General features: G+C 43.9%; 2 protein-coding genes across 2 annotated transcripts in view; one reads left to right on the top strand and one right to left on the bottom strand.

The window, feature by feature from the left end:
* Positions 1 to 18,424, bottom strand: part of GNG10 (G protein subunit gamma 10) — a 130,736-nt gene that overhangs the window by 61,469 nt on the left and 50,843 nt on the right. The window lies entirely within an intron of this gene.
* PTGR1 (prostaglandin reductase 1) overlaps positions 1 to 18,424 on the top strand; it is a 30,697-nt gene that overhangs the window by 5,506 nt on the left and 6,767 nt on the right. The window contains exons 4-9 of the mRNA XM_056117294.1: positions 682 to 738; positions 4,074 to 4,241; positions 7,339 to 7,456; positions 10,682 to 10,837; positions 13,378 to 13,486; positions 18,219 to 18,337. Of these exons, the coding sequence (XP_055973269.1) occupies positions 682 to 738; positions 4,074 to 4,241; positions 7,339 to 7,456; positions 10,682 to 10,837; positions 13,378 to 13,486; positions 18,219 to 18,337 (727 nt within the window). The remainder of the gene's footprint in view (positions 1 to 681; positions 739 to 4,073; positions 4,242 to 7,338; positions 7,457 to 10,681; positions 10,838 to 13,377; positions 13,487 to 18,218; positions 18,338 to 18,424) is intronic.

The following is an 18,424-nucleotide window of genomic DNA, read 5'->3' as shown; positions in this document are numbered from 1 at the left end:
CCCAAATGCCTGTATTCAGTAAAAACCCCAAGAGGAGAAAACAAAAGCCTTCCCTAGCCACTAAATCTTCAGTAATTTAATGTGGGTAAAGAATATAGCCTTCTTGGGGCTGGAGCAATAGCACAGCGGGTAGGGCTTCTGCCTTGCACGCGGCCGACCCGGGTTCGATCCCCAGCATCCTATATGGTCCCCATGGTCCCCTGAGCACCGCCAGGAGTAGTTCCTGAGTGCAGAGCCAGGAGTAACCCCTGTGCATCGCCGGGTGTGACCCAGAAAGAAAAAAAACACAATATAACCTTCTTTTGGGGTGGGGGGCATGCAGTTGGGGTCTCACCTAACTGAGCTCAGAGCTTACTCCTGATTCTGCGTTCAGGGCTCTCCTTGCTAGACAAGCACCCCACCCATTGTACTATCTCTCCAGCCCCAACCTACATTCTTTTAAAAACTTTTTCCATAATTCACAGATAGACTTCAATTATAAAGTAAAATACATTTTGAAATGTTAACTAGCTCCCCCCCTCCCACCTACTCCCCCCCTCCCCGGTTTTATTGCCCTCATGTGTCTGGGTTTCATTCCTGCTCGTACCTTTCCAACAACTTTTCATTGACTTGAAACTCAAGTTTTCCCCAGATGCTCTTATGTATTAAGAACAGGTTTTGTTTGTTTGTTTGTTTTTCCAGAGTGGCAAGCAAAAACTTAAAGGAGGGTGATCCAATGATGGGGCAGCAAGTGGCCAGGTACGTTAGCTTACATTTGTTGGATCATTTGGAAAATGCATCCCTGTACCCCCCCACCCCTCCTCCTGGGCTTGTCTCTGTACCTTTGTCCCTATATTTCCTTTCAGTCTGTGTACTTCACTCATCTCAGATCTCGGAAGTAACTTGGGAAAGTAGACCTCCTTCCTCATTAACTGGGATAGAGGAAGACTATAAAACTATTGTTATAATTTCAGTTTTATTTTGCTCTACTTACTTTTTCATGACCTCAAACTTAGACTTGTCCAATTCTTAATTACCTTTTGTTAGTTTGGGGGCGGGGGGGAGAGAAAGGGGCAGAAACTTACTCCTGCCCTGTTGGAGAACTGGATGGAATAGGGTCTGTGGGATGCAAGGCGTGTGCCTTAACCCCTGTGTGATCTTTCTAGACCAACTCACGATTATTTTTAAAAATCTAAATAAATTTAAACTTATATCTTTGATATTGAAAACTCCCTCATCACCTGAACCTTAGAGATGACTGTTGTTAATGTATCCTTAGCATAAATATTATTCGGTATACATACTAATACTTAATGGGATTAAATAATCTTCAGCAAATTGCTTTTTCTCACTTAATTATTACCAATGTCTTTTACTGACAGTATGTCAGTATACTGCCTGCCTTTTCAGGGATGCATCGTTACCTGCTATTCAATTAATCTAATCCTGACAAGAAGCTGTTTTTACTATAGTTATGTAAAAAGCAAGTATGCATCTGTATGCCTGTGTATTATTTGCTCATTAGGTAAATACTGATTGATAGTAAATAGGGCGTTCGCCTTACAAGCGGCCAACATGACTGACCCGAGTTCGATCCTCTGCCCCTCTCGGAGAGCCCGGCAAGCTACCGAGAGTATCTCGTCCGCAGGGCAGAGCCTGGCAAGCTCCCCGTGACGTATTCGATATGCCAGACACAGTAACAACAAAGTCTCCAATGGAGACGTTACTGGGCCTGCTCGAGCAAATCGACGATCAACGGGAGGGCCTTTACCTTTTTAGTAAATTTCCAAAAGTATAAACTCTAGGTCAAAGGAGATCTACATTTTTAATTTGAAAAGGTGAGGACAAATTTTCTTCAGAAAGTTTGAATCACCACTGCCAGTAATTGTATATTGAAGAAACTATCCTCTTAACAACATGTCTACTGACTACCAGTAGCAATTGGAGAAGACTATGTTACTATATAGTAACATTGTTGTTCATCGATTTCCTTGAAGGGGCCCAGTAACGTCTCCATTGCGAGATTTCTTGTTCCTGTGTTTGGCATATAACTACTACATCACACCAAGTTTAATTTGCATTTCTTTCGTTATTAGGGGTGCTGACATTCTTTTGTAAATTATTTCTTCTCTGTATCTGTTTATGTTATTTTCCCTTTCTTTTGGGTCTTTTAATCTTTCATATTGATTTGTAAAAGCTTCTTGTATCTTTGGGATATTAGCATGTAAATATTCAGCCTTTTTGTCTTTTGCTTTCTTCTGTGTTCATCATGTAAAATTTTTGTGAAAAATTATTCATACCTGGAATTAGAAGGCAGTTTTCCATACAGAGTAGCTAAGATATTTATTCATGTTTTCTTTTAGAATTTTTTTAAAAATTTTTATTAGTGAAACACCATGAGGTACAGTTGTAGACTTACAAAATTTTGTGCTTGGGTTTCAATTATACAACGATCAAGTACCCATCCCTCCACCAGTGCCCATTTCCCACCACCACGGATCCCAGTATTCCTCCCCCTCGCCCCCCATCCCCCCTGCCTCCGTGGCAGGGCATTCCCTTTTGTTCTTTTAGAATTTTTGTTTTGATTTTTGGGTCAGACCCAGTAAACCTCAGGGGTTACTCCTGACTCTGCACTCGGGAATTACTCCTGGTGGTGTATGTGGGGACCATATGGGATGCCGGGGATTGAACCTGGGTCAGATGGTGCAAGGCAAATGCCCTACCTGCTGTACTATCGCTCTGTCTTTTGGTACTATACTCTAAGATTTACATTTAAATCCTTAGTCATCCACTTCCTTTGGAATAAAGGGAAGTGCTTGCTTTTTGTCCAAGTGATAAGTCTAGTATGATAACATTTGTGAAAATCTTATTTCCATTTTTTGATTGTTTGGAGGCCACACCTGGTGGTTTTCAGGGGTAAAAAGCACCAGAGAAAAGCATCAGTATCCTAGAGACCAATGGGGTGAACCATAGCGTTGAATATAGCAGAGAGGTAAAGCTTTGTGAATAAACTTTGCTAGATGGGGTAGCTGTGACCCTGGTGGAGGAAGGGAGTGGAAGGCAGGGTGTAGCAGCTTATCACGTTTATGCAATGGGCCAGTGTGATAGTACAGCAAGTAGTGCTTGCATGTGGCCAACCCAGGTTCAGTCCCTTGTCCCCCAAGCACCACCAGAGCCAGGAGTAACACCCCAGCGATGCCGGGTGTGACTCAAAAGTCAAAAAAAAATAGTTTATGCAAAACAGAGACCTTTAGACATAATAGAAGGGTGAGGGAGAAGGGGGAGGAGAGTGTGAGAGGGCGGAGTTTAGCATATTTATATGCTCAAGGAACAATAGAAAGGAAGATGTTTGAAAGGCAAGAGAGGGGCCAGAGTGATAGAACAATGAGTAGAGTATTTCCTGACAAGTGGTTGACCAGGGTTCAGGTTGGATCCCCGGCGTCTGGTATGGTCCCCCTGAGCACTGCCAGGTGTAATTCCTGAGTGCAGAGTAAAGAGCATTGCTGGGTGTGGCCAAAAAATACTATAGCACTGTCCTCCCATTGTTCATCGATTTGCTGGAGCGGGCACCAGTAACGTCTCCATTGTGAGACTTCTTGTTACTGTTTTGGCATATCAAATACTCATGGGTAGCTTGCCAGGCTTTGCTGTGCAGGATACTCTCAGTAGCTTGCCGGGCTTTCCAAGAGGGGCGAAGGAATCAAACCCAGGTTGGCCATGTGCAAGGCAAACACCCTACCTGCTGTGCTATTGCTCCAGCCCAAAAAATAATAAAAAACAAAAATAGAGGTTGATTCTGAAGAAGAGACAAAGATGCTGAGGTGCTGTCAGAGACATCAGCCTCTTCTCTCCTCTGATTGAAAGAGGAGTGGAGGAGGATGGGAATCCACCCAAAACAGTTGGGAGCTCGTCTCCTACTCTCCCTGTTTTTCTCAAGGAGAAACTGCTGGCTAGGAATTCAATGAGGGATGTAGGTAAGGTATTCAACAATGGGATAGGGTCTCAGTGTCTTTTCATGCACGTTGACACACAACATACCAACTCCTTTGAAAAGGGAAAATGTTTGCTATGTCTTCATGTGTTTTATCTTTCAGAGTCCTGGAAAGTAAGAACTCCACCTTTCCAACTGGTACTATTGTTGTGGCTTCTTCCGGCTGGACAAGTCACTCCATTTCTGATGGGAAAAATCTGGAAAAAGTGACCGCAGACTGGCCAGAAAAGTTGCCACTATCTCTGACCCTGGGAACTGTGGGCATGACAGGGTGAGTTTCGGGAGTGGGTTTCACGTATTCCAATGCCTGACACTCTGGTTTTCCAAATGGGTTATCCAGAACTTGGTCAAACAAGAAGAGACCTGAGATGTTATAGGCTCAGGGGCTGATGAGAAAAGACGGTAGGACAAAAAGGAGAAGAAAGTGAAGCTAGAGTTAACCGTGGGAAACTAAGAGAAGGAAATAAAGAAAGAAAGAGAAGGAAAGATAGATCTGAGACCCTCAGGGAGGGTGAATGTGACAGTGAGAAGCCACAGTGGGTTGGGGGAGGTTATGGTGGAATGGTCCTTTTAGGTGGCTGACAAGTGGTGACAGGGAAGCCAGCAGCTACTCCTTGCCCTAGGAGTGCTGGCAGTCATAAAAGCCTCCAGTAGGGATTCTAATCTGCCCCTCTTGTGTCTACACTCTCCTGGTCCCAACTGCACTTTGATCTGCCAAAGGAACTTCATAACAGGAATCTTGTCAACTTGATGTTCATTTTAACATCCCCCACCCCCATTATTGTAGATGTTGTTGCAATGACCAGGGTTGCGCACACACACACCTGGCTATGTTGTTCAAACATTTAGTTCGCACATCACATGGGTTGTAAGTCTGGGAGTCACACTCCTAGTTGTGATGCTCAATCACCTTTTGGATGTAATACCTGCTGGGATTGGCGTGGTGCTCACACACATGTTTTACAGGGTTGCTCTCCCTGGCCATGATGTTTGCACATCTTTTTTGTTGCAATGTTTGCTGGGGGTCTCACCCCTTTGTTATGTGGTGCAGCTGGAGATGGCTTGGGCGGCCAGGGATCACCACCAGCAGAGCTGCCAGGATCATGCTCGGCAGATGTGGGGATTGAACATGTGATTTTATGCTTGCAACACCGGCATTTTAAGTCTTTGCGCTATTCCATGAGAGGAAGGTCATGTCTGGAAAGGCAAAGTTAAATCGATGCTTTTTTTTTTACCCTTTCCTTTTCTTTGTCTGTTTTGTGATTTCCCCCCTCCTTCCGGTCCTTCCGTCTTCTCATGCTTCCTTCTCTCCTTGCATCTTTCTTCCCATTCCCAACTCCTTTTTACCTTTTGAAGAATTCTAAAGAATTAAGTGGGAAGCTAGAGAGAAAAGCAGGTAAAGTGTTTGGCTTGTACATGGCCAATCTGGGTTTAATCCCTGGAACCACATCATGGTCTCCTGAGCACTGTTGCTTGAGTGCAGAGGCAGGAATATGCCTTGAACACTGGTGAGTGTTCCCCCATCCCCATATTTACTTTGGCAGGTTCTCTGAAGTCTTTTTTCTGATTTGCTGTTAATGGAGTCTCTCTAGGTAAACGGGGTATAACTTTGCCACCGAGTCATCCCCAGGAAACCTCATGTACATGCGTTTCATTCCTATTCATACTTTTTCAATGACTTTCATTGACTTGACACTCAAAATAGTTTTTCCCATATTCTCAGCCTAACTGGCTAATGAGTCAGTGCAAGAATCAACATTGGGGTCCCCAGGCCTCCAAAGCCCTGCTTGGGGGCATTCTCCCGTGGCCCCCAAAACAGTAAAAGGAGACAACTTGGACCTTGCTCATCATAGTCTCCCACCAGTCTCTTGCTCATCCTATTACTCTCCCCCATAGAATCCTTCCCACATCCTCTTCTATACTGGTGCTCCATCGAGCTATTTTGGACTCCTCCCCATCAACACTGCCTGAGCTGTGTTCTTGTTCTTTTCCAGCTGTTCTTCCTTGACTGGATAACTTCAATAACTCACTTGGGGTAGCACTGTAGCACTGTCCTCACATTGTTCATCGATTTGCTCGAGCAGGCCCAGTAACGTCTCCATTGTGAGACTTGTTGTTACCGTGTTTGGCATATTGAATACATCATGAGCATCTTGCCAGGCTCTGCCGTGTGGGCGAGATACTCTCGGTAGCTTGCCGGGTTCTCCGAGAGGGGCAGAGGAATCGAACTCTGGTCAGCCAAGTTGGCCACGTGCAAGGCAAACGCCCTACTGCTATGCTATTGCTCACTTGGGGTAGGGTGGGAATATTCTAGAAGCTCCTCCATAGCACTTTGGAGCCAGGGAAAACCTAGTGGGTTGCTCTCTGACCGTCTCATGCTGGGCACCATATACCATGGCATTCGTCACATGGGTCTTCCTCCATGAAGTACACAGCGCCTACACAGGAAGGAGGCCAAGTTCTTTATTTGTGGATCTCTAAAGTTTAAGGAGACTGATCTTCTTTTATGCCCGATACTTTTTTTTGTTTTATTTATTTATATGTTTATTTAGGCTTTTGGGGACACACCCAGTGATGCCCAGGGGTTATTTCTGACTCTGCACTCAGGAATTACTCCTGGCAGATGCTGGGGGATCATATGGGATGCCAACAATTGAGCCTGGGTCTGCTGAGTGCAAGGCAAATGCCCTACCCACTGTACTACTGCTTCGGCCCCAGGGCGCAGCTTTTTTTTACAGCCAACTCTCAACTCTTCCCTCCGTTTCCCCACCCCCATCATCTTCATTCTTGCGTGGGGATAGGGTAAAGGGAGGAATCAGACCACTAGTGACTAATAATATTTATTTATTTCATGTTTCACTTTCTTTATTTCTTTAGAGGGGCTGGGGATCACATTGGTGGTATTTGTGAGCTACTTCTGGCTTAGTACTCATGGGTCACTCCCAGCAGTACTTGGAGGAACATGCAGTGCCAGGATCAAACCTGGGATTCTGGCATGCAAGCATGTGAGCCAGTTTGAACTATCTCCCCGGCCCTGTTTCCTCTATTCCCATTTTATTTCCTGGACCTATGGCACTGGACTGCTGGGAAGGCCTTTAGATTATATGTGAATGAGTTCTAAGGGAAAGAAACAAAGTTTTGGGGCTGGAGCAATAGTACAGCGGGTAGGGCATTTGCCTTGCGCGCAGCCAACCTCGGTTTGATCCCCGGCATCCCACATCCCATATGGTCCCCCAAGCACCGCCAGGGGTAATTTCCTGAGTGCATGAGCCAGAAGTAATCCCTGTGCATCGCAGGGTATGACCCAAAAAGCAAAAACAAAACCAAAAATAAACATTCTCCACATGTCCTTAATCTTCTGCCTTCAGCCTAACAGCTTACTTTGGCCTTCTTGACATCTGTGGTGCCAAGAGTGGACAGACGGTGTTGGTGAACGCGGCTGCGGGAGCAGTGGGCTCCGTTGTGGGCCAAATAGCAAAACTCAAGGTAAGCGTCACCCTCCATGCAAACTACTTGATTGTGCTCTGTAACTTAGGATAGTGACCCGAGTGCTTTCTTATTGTGAAATCTCTCTCCTTCTTGATGATTCTTGATGATAGGAAGACGGAGTCAAGATCAGTCAACCAAGAGTCCTTGTCCTCAGGACCTCACGACAGTCAGTGCAGGGCAGTGGGGCTGTGGCTGGAGAACTAACTCGTGGGTGGGCCTCAGAGCACGGAAGATTTTGATTCTGACTTGAGCAAGTGTCTGTGTCTGAGATATCTGATGCACTGCTGGGGGTACATGACAGCAGTCCACTGAGATGCAATGAGGATGTATCCCACAGTGGCACTATTCCAAGGAGGTCTAGCGTGGCTCATGCTTTCCCAGAGGTTAGGACGTAGGAGTAGGACGTAGTCCCTAGAGAAGGAGTTATGTAGAATACAAAGAAATACAGGGGTACGACCCCATAGTCTGCGATGGGCTGGTCTCCAATGCTAACGAGAGTTTAGAATACTAATAAGCATTAGAGGTACCTTAAAGGTTGCAGGAAGAATTTAAGTAAGTAATTAAATAAATAGAAATGGATGTTGATTTGTTTTGTTTTGGGGATCACATCTGGGAGTGCTGAGGGGATCTTCCTGGCTCAGTGTTTGGGGGTCATTTGCAGCAGAATACCCTGTGGTGGCGCCAGGGATCAAACCCGGGGTTCCTGCAGACAAAGCCTTCACTTCAACATTTGAGCCATATTCTTAGCCCCTAGATGTTGAATTTAATCAAATACCATATCAGGACACATCAAGTTAACATTTTGGTGACTGAATTACATTGATTTCCCAATTTTAACCATTCTAGCCTTCCCGGAATAAGCTTTTTTGACCTGTGTTGTTCTGTCATGTATAACTTTGAATGTAATAATATTTTAAATAGGATTTTTGTACCCCATGATTTTTATTTTGTTTGAGGGACCACGCCTGGCAGTACTCAGTGATGTAGTGCTCAGGGACTGATCCTGGAGATGCGCGGGGAGGAAGGGTTTTGGAGATTAGCACCTCCCGCATGCAAAGCCTATCTCTAGCCCTTTGGGCCAGCTCCCTGGCCCCTGTATTAATAGTTATGAGGAAACTTGATTTAAAAACTTCTGTTCCTAATTTTTAAGGTGTTAGCTCTGGGTTATACTAAGAAGATAAATGAGTAATATTTCCAATCCTCAAATTCAAGTGTCTTAATAAAATTATAAGTTAATAAAACTGTTATTGCAGCAGTGACCAGGGTCACATCCTTGGCTGAGGAATGCTGGATATCACACACTTCATTACGGTGCCAGGGATCAGACTTGGCAACGTGGAGCTCGGCGGTGTATCAAAGTCATGGCCTGACGTAGGCAGATCGGGTGCTCTATTACTGGGCCACATCCCACAACCACAGAGCTGTAAAGGAATTTAATTCCAAACATTTTAGAGGATTAGGGCTGGAGCAGTAGCAGAGTAGGTAGGATGTTTTTGACTTGTCTGAGGCCAACTCAAATTCGACGTCTGGCACCCCGAATGGTCCCTTGAGCACCACCAGGAGTGATCCCTGAGCAGAGTCAGAAGCAAGCCCTAAGTACCACTGGGTGTGCCCCCACCCCCCACAAAAAATAAAATTCTGGAGAGATAGTACAGCAGGTAGGACACTTGTCTTACATGGCCAACATGGATTTAATTTCCAGAACCACACATGGTTCCCATGCACTGATCATGGTCACGGTCCTCCCATTGTTCATCGATTTGCTCTAGCGGGCCCAGTAACGTCTCCATCGTGAGACTTGTTGTTACTGTGTCTGGCATATCGAATACTCTCGGTAGCTTGCCGGGCTCTCCGGGAGGGGCGGAGGAATCGAACTCGGGTCGGCCATGTTGGCTGCTTGTAAGGCAAATGCCCTACCGCTGTGCTATTGCTCCAGCCCTCCCATGCACTATCAGGAGTAATTCCTCCTGAGTAATGCCTGAGCATCACTGGGTGTGCCGCCCCAAAAAAACATTTTAGAGGATTAACTCATACATCTGTTATTATTATCTACTGGAGGCTTTCTGTTACATCTGTGTAATCATTAAATGACTAATATGATTAATTCTCCATTTTAGAGAACTTACACTGACCTTGGTAGGATCAAAGTTCATAGGGACAAAATATTAGGGACAAAAAGTCTTATTAGGAGGCTCCTTGAATAATTCAGAGGAGAATCATCATGTCTGAGCAGTGGAGATTAGAGTTTGAGGTAGGTTTTAAAGATGTGAGCCTTAGGAGAAAAACAGGGGCTATAGTTAATAGATGAGGGAGCCATCTACATGAAAGATGCAGAGGTTTCCTAAGAATAAATGAGATACTCCTATGAGACAATACAAAAAGGTTAGAAGTGAAAAGGATGGCGAATGGAGTTTTTACAAGACAAATTTTCTTTGACAAAATGGAAATGTGGTTCAACGGTAGAATGCCTGCCTCTCTATCCAAGACAAGGGTTCTGTTCCCCGACACACCACACACACACACACACACACACACACACACACACACACACACTGTGGCAGTCATTGTACAAGTGCATATAGAAACACAAAGGTCTTTCTTTTTCCCTAATGAAAGTAAACTGGCTTTTTTTTTTTTTTTGGTCACATCCGGCAATGGCCAGAGGTTATTCCTGGTTTATGCACTCAGGAATTACTCCTAATACTCCTGGCGGTGCTCGGGGGACCATATAGGATGCGAACCTGGGTTAGCCATGTGAAGGCAAACGCCCTTCCCTCTGTGCTATCGCTCCAGCCCCCTAAACAGTGGCTTTTATTTTGGTCTACATGATCCCTACAGATCTAAGAACTTTCTGAAAAGTTACTTCTATGTAGCAATACTGGAAGTACTTCAGTTCCTATGGTCAGGCAACAAACATCTATCTAATCCAGTGCTTTGGTCCAAACCAAAAATAAAGTGGTAGTTATCAGGTGGCCTAAGGTAGAAAAATCTCAGAATAGAAATTTTGAACTAAAATAAATGTGCCAAGAGGTAGCAGGCAAGTCAGTGCACAAGAAGAGAAGTCCACAAACCAGAGTTAACTGACCAGGTTATTAAGCCAGGTTGTTTTACGGGCTGTAAATCAAACAAACATAGCAGGAACCTGCTGGGTAGTCAGAAGCAAAATAAAATTATGGGTGGGTTGGTGGCTTAAAACTGGCTTCTGTTTCTCTTCTCATTTAGGGTTGCAAGGTTGTTGGAGCGGCAGGATCTGATGAAAAGGTTGCCTATCTTAAAAAGCTTGGATTTGATGTTGCCTTTAACTATAAGACAGTAGGATCTTTGGCAGAAACTTTGAAGAAGGCCTCTCCTGATGGTTATGATTGTTATTTTGACAATGTAAGTACAATTTGGACATAATATTTGATTTCCTATCAAAATATAATAGAAGGGGATATACTTCTCAAGTTTCCATTTAAAACACATAAAGTGCCTTTTTAATTGAGTTATAATGTACTAATTAAAGAATAGAAACCCATGGTTTTTAGAATATTCCCAGAATGATTTAATGATCATCACAGTAAATTTTAGAACAGTATTTTCCAGCAAGGGGGCCAGGTGATCTTTGTGAGCCCCAAGATATCCCAAGGAGGCCACAAGAGAAAATAGCTTAAAGTTGGGGGCTGGGCGGGGGAGAGAAGCTCATCACAAGACTCCGGGGCCAATCAGTAAGTGGGAGGAGTGTACAGGAAGGAAAACGAAGGGAGAAGAGTCAGGAAAAGGTTGGTAAATGCTACTTTAGAACCTTTTTGTCCCTGTCCACACCACATCCCCCCAAATATACATTTATATGTCTACTATATTCACTAGCAGTCATTCCCCATGCCCCCCAAAATGATCTTTGGTGACTGATTTTTCACACTTAGCTTATTTTCAAGATTCATCCAGGCGTAGCATATTTCATTCCTTCATTCTTTCTTATGGCCAAATAATATTCCCTTATAAAGTAATGTTATGTCTTATTAACCCATTCATTAGTTGATGAACATTTGTGTCACTTTAGCTTTTTTGAGGGGGATGGAATTTTGTCTAATGTTGCTATGAACATTCATGGACCAGGTTTTGTGTGGATATATGTTTTCATTTCTCTTGGGTAATGAAAAGTAGATTAGTGGGACATATGGAACTCTATGCTTAATATTTTGAGAAACTGTTCAACAATTTTGCAAGCTTGGGTAGATAATAAATGTGGAATCCATTAATAATGATGATCAACTATGTAGGGTTTGCAATACTCCTTTTCCACAGTGGTCTTTTATTTTCTCAATAGTGTCCTTTGAAACACAAAAGTTTACATTTCGCTGGAGTTCAATTTCTTTATTTATTTTTGTGGCCTGGGCTTTTGATGTCACATCTAAACCTCTGCCTTATCTAAGGTCACAAAATTTGTTGTTATTGTTGTTGTATGCTTTTTGAGACACACTGGCAATGCTCAGGGGTTACTCCTGGTTCTGCACTCAGGAATTACTCCTGGCTATGTTTGGGGGACCATGTAGGATGCCAGGGTCGAACCTGGGGTGGCCACGTACAAAGTATATGTCCTCCCTGATGTCCTGTCGCTCCAGCCCCAGGTCACAAAGATTTATGCCAATATTTTCTTCTAAGAATTGCAACTTTTTTTTCCTTTTTAAATTTTTATTAGTGAAAAACTATGAGGTACAGTTGTAGACTTACAAATTTTTGTGCTTGGGTTTCAGTTATACAATGAGTGTAACTGTACCATCCCTCCACCAGTGCCCATTCTCCACCACCACTGATCCCAGTACCCCTCCCCCCAACCCACACCCACCCTGCCTCTGTGGCAGGGCATTCCATTTTGTTCTGTCTCTCCTTTTGGGTGCTGTGGTTAAGAATTGCAACTTTTAGCTCTTACATTTAGGTCTGTTATGTGTTTCAAGTTAATTCTTTTTTTTTTCTTTTTGGGTCACACCCAGCTGATGCTCAGGGATTACTCCTGGCCCTGCACTCAGGAATCACTCCTGGCGGTGCTCAGGGGACCATATGGGATGCTGGGAATCGAACCTGGGTTGGCCGCGTGCAAGGCAAACGCCCTCCCCGCTGTGCTCTCGCTCCAGCCCCTCAAGTTAATTCTTATGCCTTGTAAAAGGGAGGAATCCTATTTCATTCTTTCTGGGGAGAGTGGAGGCTGATACTTTGCCAACCAGGGTGGCAGTTCAGTGTTAGGGACTGAGGACATGATGTTACTCAGACCCCTGGGGTGCCAGTGACCACCCGAACCATCCCAGCACTGCTCAGAGTTCTTCAGAGCTACATTCAGTGCTGGGGAGGCCCACGTGGGGGTTGGGGATTGAAACCAAGTCAAACGGAACTTGTGTGCTCCCAATCCCTGTACTATATTTCTGGAACCTCCAATTTAATTCTTATCCATGAAATATCCAATTGTTTTCTATCTTTTATTTTAAAAGACTACATTTCCCCCATCAAATTGTTTTGATTGTTGAAAGTCAATTACCCGTAAAGTGAAAATTCCTTTTTTGAACTATCAGTTTAGTCCTGTTGATTTATAATTCTGTCTTATGCTGTCCTGATTAATATAACTTTGTAACATTGTAACATATTATAAAATCAGGAAATGTGGGTTCTCCAACTCTGGTTTGCTACTTGCCTTTTGGGTATTTTAACACATACTTTTAGATATGGCACAGAGAATGCTGAACTGAGAAATTCAAAATATAATAAATGGAAAAGCCCACTCTATAATCTTTTTCCAGCTTCAGTTTCCTGCAGGAGTATCTAAGTCAGTCAGTTTCCATAGCTGCTGACCTGACTTTTATTGAAATGGTAACTGTGATTTAATGATTTTCCTGACTCTCCTAGTATGATTAATTTAAGGTTTGTTTGGTTTTTGTCCTGTCTAGGTAGGTGGAGAGTTTTCAAATGTTGTTATTCCCCAGATGAAGGTATTTGGAAGAATTGCTATATGTGGGGCCATCTCTACATATAATCGCACCAGTCAGCCTCCTCCAGGTAAAGAATTCACACATGATTACATTTGTAAGAATTCTGAACAAAAGGAAAATTTATAGATCATGTTGGTATAGGTCAGTGACAATGATGATGACAACAACAAAGCAGGAGGACGAAGAGGAAGAGGAGGAGAATGAGGAAGGGAATGGAGGAGAAAGACTGAGGATACAGCTCAATTTGTTGGTTGTGGGTTCAATACCCAGCACCATTGAGCACTACCAGGAATAGCACTGGTGTCGCCCCCCACTTCTGAGAGTGGTCTGGGGCCCTCCAAGTACCACTGAGTGTAAACCCTACAAGAACATTTTAGAAAGATTTCCAGATATTCTTTTTTTAAACTTTATTTAAACATCCTGATTTACAAAGTTGTTCATAATCCAGCTGTTTCAGGTATTCAATATTCTAACACCAATCCCACCATCAGAAGGTTAAATAAGTGACCTTCCCTCCACCATCGTCCCCACCTATCCCCAAGCCTGTCCCCTAGGCAGGCACAAAATTGTTTAGTTTTTATTGCTTGTTATAACATGCACTAAAAATTTACTCTTATATTAATAATTCCTCTTGTCGTGGGGGTTGTTGCTTAGATGCATGGGATGGCACATGCATGCTGGCTCTCTGAGGTTGCACATGCATGCTGGCTCTCTGAGGTGACACAGGTGCTGGCTCTCTGAGGCTGCACACGCATGCTGGTTCTCTGAGGTTGCACACGCATGCTGGCTCTCTGAGGTTACACAGCTACTAGCTCTTTGAGATCAGATATTCTTGATGAAATATTTATTTTAAAAAATAAAAAATAAATTAAAAAATATAATTTGGGGGGCTGGAGCTATAGCACAGCAGGTAGGGTGTTTGCCTTGCACGCGGCCAACCTGGGTCAATTCCCAGCATCTCATATGGTCCCCCGAGCATCGCCAGGAGTAACTCCTGAGTGCAGAAGCCAGGAGTAACCCCTGTGCATCACCGGGTGTGACCCAAAAAGCAAAAATAATAATAATAATAATTGTTTGTATACATTAAATCAGCTAATAATAGATTTTGTTAAAAACATAACAAAATCTAAAAACATGTAAAATATCTTTATAATTATTAAAAATTGTAGATTTGGGGGTAGGTTTTGTACTACACCCGGTTATACTCAGGCCTTGTCCAAGTTTCCTTATCCAAGTGCTCAGGAATCACTCCTGGTGGTGCTCAGGAACCATATGCGATGCCGAAGATCAAACCAGGGTATGCTGCTTGCAAGGCGAGGGCCTAAAACCCCATACCAGCTCTCCAATTCTAAAACTTTTAGGTTTCTACTCATTTTTCTGCAAAACTGTATAAAAAAAGATAACCACCATTTGATTTAGAAACATTTTGATACAGCTCACAGACTACTAGGAATCTTATGGATATTGTGGGAGGTGTAGAGATGGGTGGAGAGTGACTGGATGTGGGTAATGGGGAGAGCAGGCTGTCATCTACATACACTTATGGGCACGGCTTTCTAGAACTGCAGGGCATCCTGGCCTCACCAAACAGACATTTCCACTGCATCCTGCCAGGCCAGTTCAATTCGATAGTCAAATATTTTAATAAGTAATTCAATGTCGGCTTTTTAGCCTCACCAAACAGACATTTCCACTGCATCCTGCCAGGCCCTCCATTCTCCACCATTGTATCTTGTGTCGAGATACCCCCTCCCACCACCTCTCTTCCCTGATTGGTCCATGAACTACGTTATCTCAGTCTTCTCAGAGATGTTGTAGTGCTCTCTGGTTTGACAGACAAGGGGACAAATAGTTCTGAGAACAAAAGATCTTTGAAATCTATTCTCAGCAGACTTAACAGAAAGACAGGCCCCTGAACACTCTGGCCCGAGTCCTTCTGTGCTGATGCTGAATTATAGATTCATTGGTGGTCCCCAAAAGAAGACAAAAAGGAATATTCTAGATTATTGCTAGGCTCAAGGTAACTATAAGTGAATTGGTTATTTACTCAAAATGAGCTTGATATGGAATAGTGGTAGGGCACGTCCATGGCATGTGTGAGGCCTTGGGTTAGATCCTCATCAGCGCAAATAAATAAAGAGGCTTGACTCATCAGATGAAATCTTATAATCCTACTAGTTACAAGACCACAACTGCAGTGAGACAGGTGGGCACGAATGGAAGGAGCTAAGGAGAGTCAACTTATAGATTTCCTCTTGGGCTGTGAAAACCTAGAACACTGCCTTCTCTCAGAAGGAAATTCCAGGTTCATTTGGCAATTTTATTACTAGGGAAATTCCCCCTGTATTTTCCCAGTTGATCACCGGGAAATCCTCTACTTGCCAATGGAGCAAAGCCCCAAGAGGCATTTTCTTGACCACAGTTCAATTCGATAGTCAAATATTTTAATAAGTAATTCAATGTCGGCTTTTTAGCAGTCCTTGGAAGTTCAGCTGCTCAGATAGGTATGACTGATGTCAGCTGGTCTTGTCCATTCCATTTCAGTTGGATGAAATTTCTGCCTTGCCTCTGTCTCTAGGAATTCCAACATATTTCATTGTTAGGAAAACCCAGAAACTAGTAATTAATTTCCCTGACTTAAAATGCTATCAGTAAAGAAACTCAAATTCCTATCAGGGTAGATAAACCCAGAAATTTCCTAATTTCCTTCCCCCCTTCCTTTTATTTTTATGCCACACAAGACTGTGCTCAGGTCCTACTCCTGGCTCTGTGCTCAGGGCTTACCCCTGAGTCTGTGCTGAGGGATCACTCCTGGTGGGAAATGGGGAACAATATGCCATGCTAGGAGTCAAACGTTTGTCAGTTGTGTGCAAAACAAGCACTTTTCCCATTCATTATTCCTCTGGTCCAGAAATATCTTTTCCTCTTTCCAAGATGAGAAAATAAGGACTCCAACCCCAAAGTCAACAGTTTTACTTTCATTTTTCTGACAAAGCAGTGTCTGTGCAAGATAGAGCTGGCCTTCGGATCTCTTGTTCATCTCCCAGCAATAGCTTTTGGTTCAGAATAAAGTTTGGACTTGTCAACATTACTTTCTCCTTAGCAGTGCAAACTTCAGCCTCACATGATGCCGGTTACCAAGAAAACGGAAAGATTCAGCCATGTACCTGGCTCTTCTGACCCAATTTCCCCCCACAGGTGTCTGTCTACCTCACTTCTGGGAATTCATGACCTTGAGTTCTGGGAACTCATGACCCTGAGCACAAGATCATGCTCAGGGTCATTCTCTTGGTTTCTGATCACCTAGAGTCTGCTGGAAAATAAATCAGCCAACTAATACCCCTCTTTTTTCTCCCCCACCAAAGAGAATAGGCCACAAGGTAGCCCTGTGCTTTTTTCCAGGCTGTTGGTTCCCAAAGTGTGGGTCCAAGACCAATAGAATCACATTCTCCTGGGAACCTGTCACAAATACAAATCCCTGCACATGCTCCTTATCCACAGTCAGAGACTAGGAGAGAGGCCCAGAAATTTCTTTTGCGAAGTCTTTTCTGTGATTTCCATAAGTACCAACAAGTGGGATCCTGAAATGATGAGGCCTAAAGCAGAGATGGGTATTGCCGAGACTCCTGATCTCGTCCCTCTTGTCTCTTCAGCCAGGGATGGATGCCAGTAGCTTTGCATCTCCTCTAACCACTGAGGAGAAGGAGCTGGTTTATACCATAGAATGAAGAACTTGGTACCAACAGGTATATGTTCTTGAGGACTGCAGTAATGTTTTCCTATGTTATCTAAAGGTTCCCTTCTGTTTCATAGAACCGTTTGGGAATTTGGGGCGGCCCTTGCTTCTAGCACATGAGGGATAAACATTTCCTAGATGCCTGGCTTGTACAGGAACTCAGAATATGGATGAGTTTTCTGTAATGATTTAGAACAAATTGTCAAAAACTTCGTGGCTTAACACCACACAAATGTACTGTTACAGTTCTGGAGGTCAAAAATCTAAAATGTCAGCATTCTTTCTCAAGGCTTAAGAGGAGAATGTTTTTTTCCCATCTTTTCTAGATTATGGCTTTTGGCTTCTATAGTCCAAGCTAAGAGCTTGACTGAAGAGGTTGCCTGTGGTTCTTGGTTAATAATATCTTCCTCAGGGCTGGAGCGATAGCACAGCGGGTAGGATGTTTGCCTTGCACACGGCTGACCCGGGTTCGATTCCCAGCATCCCATATGGTCCCCTGAGCACCACCAGGAGTGATTCCTGAGTGCATGAGCCAGGAGTAACCCCTGTGCATCGCTGGGTGTGACCCCCCCAAAAAAAGATATCTTCCTCTATTGTCAAAATCATCTGTATAGACTCTCTCCCTCTCCTTTTTTTCCCCTCTCCCCTTCCCTCCCTCTCTCTCTTTCTTACCCTCTCTCTCCTCTCCATTCTGCTTCCATCATCAATTTTTTTTTCTGACTGACTTCTGCCTTCCTCTTTCCCCTGTACTGAAGCATATGAGTTCACTGGGCCCACCTAAGTTATAGAGAGTAATCTTACATTTGGATTGTTAATCATATTTGCAAAGTTCCCTTTGCTATGTAATGTGGCACAGTCACAGGCTCTGGAATTAGGATGCAGACCCCTGTAGGGTCCTATTCTGGGAATGCAAGCTAACTTGTGAGCAAGGCTGAAGATCAGAGCACATGACACACAGTGGAAGGAGCGGCCGGGAAGAACAGTGATGAGATTTAGACCGCTTATGTTTGCAGCACAACCTACCCCTGGAACCTGTGGCCCAAATGTGTCCTTCTCTTCACAGGTCCACCCCCAGAGGCCATTATCTATCGGCAGCTCCGCATGGAAGGGTTCATCGTCACTCGCTGGCAAGGAGAGGTTCGCCAGAAGGCTCTGCAAGACCTGCTGACATGGGTCTCTGAGGTAAGGTGCTCCAGAACTGCTCCCTTTGACCACACATGAGCTCCTGTTCCCTTTGCTGCTGCCCACTCATTTTCACTGCAGATGAAG

The sequence above is a fragment of the Sorex fumeus genome, unplaced genomic scaffold (genome assembly GCF_029834395.1).
Source record: "Sorex fumeus unplaced genomic scaffold, SorFum_2.1 ptg000034l, whole genome shotgun sequence".
In the NCBI taxonomy this organism is placed as follows: domain Eukaryota; kingdom Metazoa; phylum Chordata; class Mammalia; order Eulipotyphla; family Soricidae; genus Sorex; species Sorex fumeus.
This window is presented reverse-complemented; position numbering and strand designations above follow the sequence as displayed.